The sequence below is a fragment of the Monoraphidium neglectum genome (genome assembly GCF_000611645.1).
Source record: "Monoraphidium neglectum strain SAG 48.87 unplaced genomic scaffold scaffold03296, whole genome shotgun sequence".
Classification (NCBI taxonomy): domain Eukaryota; kingdom Viridiplantae; phylum Chlorophyta; class Chlorophyceae; order Sphaeropleales; family Selenastraceae; genus Monoraphidium; species Monoraphidium neglectum.
Genome location: NW_014010332.1, coordinates 1 through 6,736, shown reverse-complemented (window position 1 = coordinate 6,736; position 6,736 = coordinate 1). Strand labels below are relative to the sequence as shown.

The 6,736-nt window shown below is 65.6% G+C and overlaps 1 protein-coding gene across 1 annotated transcript; it reads right to left on the bottom strand.

The window, feature by feature from the left end:
• Positions 1 to 1,302: 1,302 nt before the first annotated feature.
• On the bottom strand, positions 1,303 to 6,704 carry MNEG_12542 (hypothetical protein; the record flags this gene model as incomplete). Its single annotated transcript, XM_014038986.1, has 13 exons — positions 1,303 to 1,420; positions 1,617 to 2,370; positions 2,573 to 2,755; positions 2,946 to 3,107; positions 3,320 to 3,401; positions 3,998 to 4,309; positions 4,521 to 4,679; positions 4,936 to 5,001; positions 5,284 to 5,408; positions 5,623 to 5,774; positions 6,015 to 6,127; positions 6,323 to 6,430; positions 6,657 to 6,704. Coding segments are annotated over 13 exons (2,382 nt in total), but the record flags the coding sequence as incomplete, so codon positions are not given.
• Positions 6,705 to 6,736: the final 32 nt, after the last annotated feature.

Genomic DNA, 6,736 nt, shown 5'->3' with positions numbered 1-6,736 from the left:
CCCTGGCACAATCACCCCCATCCCAACCCAGCCCCATGAACGCACCTGCGCAGGTGCACCAGCGGCCCAATGTCCAGCAAATCGCTCACAGCTGGCATCAGCCCCTCCAGCCGTCCCTGCAGTCTCAAAGCCGCACCAAACGCGCGCTCTGCCGCCTCAAAGCCTTCCGTCTGCCACTCTGCCTTTGCCAGGAGCGCCTGCGCGCCCGCCTCGAGCACGCATGCGGCTGCCGCTGCCGCTGCTGGTGCTGCTGCAGGTGCTGCTGCTGCTAGGCTTGTGCCAGGCTGTTTCCACGGAAGGGGCCCGGCAAGGCGTGCAAACGTGATTGCTGCTGCAGCGTGTGCCCCCGCCTCAGCCGCCATCCCCATGCGGCCATCCAGCCGAGCGAGGACGACGTATGCGGCACCCGCCACAAACGCCGCCGCCCCTGTGGCGCAGTCGGCGGCCTCTCTGCACCCGTGTTGGCTGGCGTCCGGCCTGTCTGCCGCAGTGCCATGTGACGGCACGACCCAGTCAAGCGCCAGCTCACATAACTGTCGCGCCGCATCCAGCACGCATGGGTTGCAGGCGTCGACGCCGCCGCTGTTGCCGCCGCTGCGTGCTGCTGTGGCCCCTGGTGCTGGCGCAACAGCAGCTGCAGCCTCTGAGGGAGGCGTGGCTGCTGCACGGGGATCCAGCTCCTGCAGGGCCTGAAGCACCGCGACCGCTGCACGAAGCACAGGGGTCGCCGCGGCCGACAGCCCAGCCGTCCCAGCTGCCTCCATCACTGCAGCCAAGGTTCCCCCATTTGCACCCCTCGCGCCTGACTGCGCGCTCAAGGGTCGCAGCGGGGCCAGGAGGGTACTGAGCCCCTTCCTCCTGCCATGGATGTCTGTGATCGCGAAGCCGAGGGTGATGTGCGGGTCGAAGCTGCCAGCCAGGCCGAGCGCGGCGCGGCCAGCTGCGCCGGTGGGCCATGCGACGGCGCAGTAGATGGCTTTGCCGTCGCCGCCGCAGCAGCTGGCGAGGCCAAGGGGCAGCCAGCCATGTGGGTCGACCTATTGGTGCATTTTAGCAAAGGGGCGACGAATATCAAGGGCCATTTTGCAGATGCCGGCACAAAGGTGATGGAGCAGCAGCAGGTGGGGCTGTCATGAAGCGCCTACGCGCAGGGAGCGGTGGCTCAACCACTGCTCTGCCTGCACCTCACTGTGGCTGGGGCCGACACTTGTTACAGTACATCCCCGGTCGCCCATCCTCTCAGTGCTTTCTGCGCGCTCATCAGTTACCCATGTCGCTGCAGCCTGAGTCCCCTCTGCTCACCTGCTGCTGCAGCAGGGCCAGTACGTCAGAAGGCTGGAGGCCGCCCTCTGCCGCCAGGGAGTTGAGCTCGTGAGGGGACACCAGGGTGATGTGGTGGCGGGGGCCGTCGCGCATAACCCTGATGAATCGGGCCGCGGTGGTGTTGAAAATCAGCATGGCTTGGTAGGCCATGTAGACGGGAAGGCGTGTGCTGGCTCGTTGACTCAGGCCAACACTGACTCTTGCCTGATGCAACAAAGTTTGGAGACCAATGCGCGAGCGCTTTCGCGCTGCAGGCTATGAAGCGAATTGCTTGCTGGGCCGGCCAGCCCCACCTGTTGGCCACGAAAGCATCTGGCACCTCTGGATGGTGCAGCTCCAGCAGCTTCCTGGCAGCTGCATCCACTGCCTCGCCAATGAGACCAATGAAGGACTTGCCATTGCACAGCTTCAGGCGGCATGCCGGCAGGTTGGTCTTTGTCGGCAAGGCTGGGATGGTCGTATCTGGGCAAGCTGCTGCCACCACGCCCACTGCCCGTGGTGATTGCTGCTGCTGCTGCTGCTGCTGCTGCTGCTGCTGCTGCTGCTGCTGCTGCGAGACCAGGATGCTGTCCCCAGCCTGCTGTGGCTGCGGTGGGGCGCTGTCACAGCCATCTGCATTCTGCGACCCCGCCGCCGCCTCCGGCGCTACCGACGCCACGCCCTCCATCCACGACTCTGGCAGCCAAACAGTCAGCTTCTCGCCGGCTGCCCATACATCTGGGCGCACGTGGTTGAGGACCAGCTGCCGCTTGGTCCAGTGGCCGCCGCTGTTCTCGATGGCCTGCTTGAAGGCGGGGTGCACCAGCTTGGCCCGACCGATGAGCCACGGCCCCTCCTCAACACGCAGGTAGAGGCCCTCCACGTGATTCCAAATTGAATTGCCTGCCGTGTCGCACGTGCTGGGCCCACTGCAGGCGCCGCGCACCAAGTGCGTGCGGCAGTCTGTCAGCAGCCGCGCTACTGACTGCAGCGCGTCTGGCCCCGCGAACGCCCATGCCAGCCTGGCAGGCGCGCCGTCGCCGCTGTGGCTGATGTCAGCTGGCCGCTCTGGGGCGGTCAGGCCGGGTGGCGGTCTCAGGCGGGGCACAGTCCAGATGCCGATGGGCTGGAGCATTCGGTCGCGCTCGGCACTGCCGGGGTATTGTCAAGGGCGCCAAGAATCAGCACGGGTGCGCGACATCATCTAGCCTAGCCGCACTGCAATGCGATGCGTTGCCCTGAACAAAGTGATCATCCAGCAAACCAGCACCCTCCAGCTGCCCTTGAAGTGTGAGCTGCCCGTTCCCTCGACCGCCAGCGACGGCTTGCCTGGACAGGAAGCGCTGCGCGTGGCTGTCAAGAACGTCAAAGGCCAGGAACCAGTCGGGGAGGCAGTCGTACGGCATGGTGTGGCGCGCCGCCAGCCACTCCCCAAACAGCACGTATCGGGTCCCTGCAACACGGCAAGCACAGGCCAACGAAATGAGGGTGCAAGGGGGGTGCTGACCGTCAAGGCAGAAGCAAGGTGATGTCACAGTATGTGCGTGCTTTCTAGAGGCGAATCAAGGTGTGATCGTGTCATCAGACAAGGCAATCAGGGGAGTGCGATGACAGGCTGTCGTCATTGGCTGCTGCCGGCTCACCCAGCACCGCGTGTAGCACGGGCCTGTGCTGCCGCAGCCAGCCCGCGAGCTTGGCAAACTGCGCCTCGCTGGCGGGCGTCACCCAGTGACCGCGCTTCTGGCAGCGGGGCTTGCCGGCGTCATCGAAGGAGATTCCGAGGTTGGCGCCGTCGACCTTCTCCTCTGATGGGGTATAGGAATCAAGGCATGGGGAGCAAAATCATCGACGCAAGGGTGCAGCAGTCAAAATCTGAATCTTGGTTACAGGATGATCAAGCTGGCAGGGACTGGCGTGCAGTGCAAGGCGTCAGCCATAAGCAACTGTTAATCGGTGCACGTCATGCAGCTGCCAGCTGCAACCAATAAAGGTGTGGGGGTCTGGGCGGCGCCCTCACCGAGCACGACGCCCTTGCGCAGCCACTCGGCCGCCTCTTGAGGCGTGAGCACCAGGTCATCGCGTGTCGCGGCGCCCAGGTCCTGCAGGTGGGGCGTCCTGGGAAACTTGAAGAGCTGCGTGTGCCGCTCCAAGGCTGTGACGCTCCGACCGCCGTCCGCCCCGCCGGTTTGGGTGGCGGTGGCAGCAGTGACACCGCCAGGCGCCATCACCGTAGACCTCCTGAAAAAGATAAACACAACGGAATCCTTCTCTCTTGCCTCGCAGAGGATTGTCAGGCAGACCAACGACGGAAGATCGTCGCTGGGGCTGGGTGGTCTGCGTAAGATACCGTTCTAACTGTAACATGTACACATTTGATATACGCAAATTGCGCATGCAGTGGGGTGCGGGCTGAGCCTACGCAAGTGCTTCGTCCCAACAGCTGCCGGGCAGGCGTCGAGGCGGAAGCTGTGCAAGCACAGGCCTGCCCTTCTTTTGAATCGTGTGCCCCTGCTGCTTGCCAGCGAGGCTGGCCTAGTGCAGTGTGTACAGCGGCTGATAGAAAGGTGCACGTTACACCATTTCAACTTTGTTGTCTGTCCATTCGCCGCCGCTTGGCGGCTGCCCCCTTGCCGCCGCCCTGCTGGGCTGCTCCACCTTCCTCCTCGGCATCACCCTCCGCCGGCATCGAGCCGACCTTGCCGTCTGCGCCGCCACGCTTGCCGCCACGGCCCTTGCCATCGCCGCCGCCGCCGCCGCCGCCCCGCTGCTGCTGTGTTTGCTGCTGCCTGATCCGTTCCTGCAGTTCCGACAACCGCTGCCTCAGCGCCCCTTCGCCCTCACCCTCCTCCGCTGCGTCACCACCACCGCCGCCGCCACCGCCGCCGTCCCTGCCATCGCCGCCGCGCCGCTCCTCCTCATCCGCGGCCGCGTCTGCTGCCTCCTTCTGCTCAAGCGCCGCCACCATTGCCTGCCACACTTCGTCCTGCTGCGGCGACAGACCGCCGGCCTGTGGATTGCGAATGACATTGTTGCAGGGGCGATTTGCTTCCCATCGACTCACGCCTCGAATGGGGGGCCAACCCCCAAAAGCAGCCGCACAGTGCCGCCTACAGGAGACCACATCATGGGCGCACTCACGATCAGACGCCTGCGCCAAGCGGGCGCCCTCCTCAAAAGAGGCTCTCCCTCCCCCGACCAGATGACAATTCAAGCCTCACCTGGCCCCCACCGCCGCCTGCGCCGCCGCCTCGGCCCCCAAACCTGAAGTGGGTCTCCTCCAGCGGCGGCACCCTGAAGCTGCTGCCCACCACCACGCCGCGCCCGCTGATCTTCTGGCCGCACAGCGTGAAGATGTCCGGCACGCTGGTGCGCAGGACCTTCGGGTGGGGGAAGGACGTGCAGGGGAGGGGGCTGAGGAAGGGGATGCGCGTTTTTGACGCCTGCCTATGGGGTTGCAGGTGGCGGATGCGATGGCACTCGCTGACGCGAGGTAGGGGTGCCTCGACGGCTGCATCCAAGCTGAAGGCTCGGCCGTTCCTCTGACTTTTGAAACCCTTGGCCCTGGGTCCTGAGCAAGCGGCTGGCAGGACGCTGGCCCCGTTGCAACCAGCCGGCCATCCCCGGCGGCCTCACCTGTGTGACCATCTGGCGGTACCTGGCGCCCTGCTCCATGGTCTCAAACATCAGAGAGCGCCCCAGCTGGGGGAAGGGGTGAGAGGAGCGTGTCGAGGCAACGGCCCGCGGGTCAGCAGTAGCAGCAGCAGCAGCAGCAGCAGCAGCAGCAGCAGCAGCAGCAGCAGCAGCAGCAGCAGCAGCAGCAGCAGCAGCAACCAGACAGGAGTGTCATTCAGTCACCAGGGATCCTATTTCCCCCGTACTACAGGCAGGTTGCCACACGACAAGCTACTCGGCTGCCACGTGGAGGTGGCCCCACAGCCAACAGAGCAGCATCGCTGCCGGCCTCCGCCGCTGCAGCCCTACCTGTGCGTACATGACCGTGCGACGGTGCCCCGCCACCGCGGGCCGCAGCAGATTGACCACAAAGCCCAGGCAGCCCGGGGGCCACTGGGTGGCAGCCAGGTCCAGGCCCCGAGGCGCCTGGGCGCCTGGGGTGGGCGGGAGTGGGTGGGGTTGGGCACGTTGCGGTGTGGTAACGGGCTTGTGCCGGGTGCAGGCCTCCGTCGCGCAGGAGGATTTTCTGAGGGGGCTCAGCCATGGGTGCCAGACGACCTGTGTCACAGCTGCGCCACGCATGCTGTGAGGGGTGCCTGGATCCTCCACCAAACACTCAGGCCAAGAAAGCGCCAAGCCGAGCCTCACCCCGGTCCTGCATCGCCACCAGCATGCGCGTGTGCGGCAGCACCATGGGCAGCGCCTCGTCAGCGCCCTCCGTCGCCTCCGCCGCCAGCCGCCTGGCCAGCGGGCTCATCCCCTGCAGCTCGATGCGTCCCGCCCGGCCCTCCGCTTCGGGGCTGCAGGGCAGGCCATGGGCAGGGGCGTGCGCACACGTAGACAGTCGTTTGCTCAGGTCTCCGTGCATTGATTGGATGGCCATGATAGACTCGGCGTACACTGTGGGCATCCGCCTGCTGACTGGTTGGCTGTGCACAGTCACAGCGGCCTGACGACTCGGCTGACGTCTTGAGGCGTCATGTATCCGTTGTGCAGATTCGGCGGCCGCCCAAACTCCATTCGTCCCACGCAGCCCCCACCTGAAGGGCTGTATCAGCGAGTAGCTCAGCATGGAGGGCACCGGGCCGCCGCTGCCGGAGGACAGCAGCGCCCTCAGGCGAGATATGCACTCGTAGGTCTTCACAACCACCACCTTGGGGAGTGTGGTGGGGCAGCAGGGAGGAGGGGGGGTTGCGCTGCAAGTGGGCGCAGGAGGGTGCGGCTTGCCAAAATTGGCAACGGCGTGGGAGTGCCGGGCCCTAAGGACACAAGGCCGACTGACTCGGCATGCATTCACGCAATGTGTGGCGCAGTGCGTGTATGGCCCACGATCACATGCGAAGCACACGTTGGACTGCACGCCCGCGGCCACCTGCATCGCGCCCATGTATGCGGCCGACGCCACCTCCGCCAGCCGCCGGTCCTCGACGGTCACCAGCTGGGCAAACACGCCCACCTGGCGGGGGGCCCGACAGAGTGGGTTGCGACGACTTGGCACACAGGGGATGATGGGACACATGGAATCCAAAGGGGAGCCGCGCACGGCCTGCACCACGAGTTGGACGAGGAAGCCTGTGGCCAAGGTCAACCCGATGAATTTAGACCGTGAACTCGTGTGACTCAAGGCGCCGACAGCATTCATGAGGCCAGCCCCTCAGCCGCCTGCTGCGCCCCCCCCCCACCATGTCAGGGTCCTTGCTGACGAGGCAGCGCTGGATGGCCTGGGTCATGCCGCTGGACGGGGGGCCGTAGGCCGCGGGGA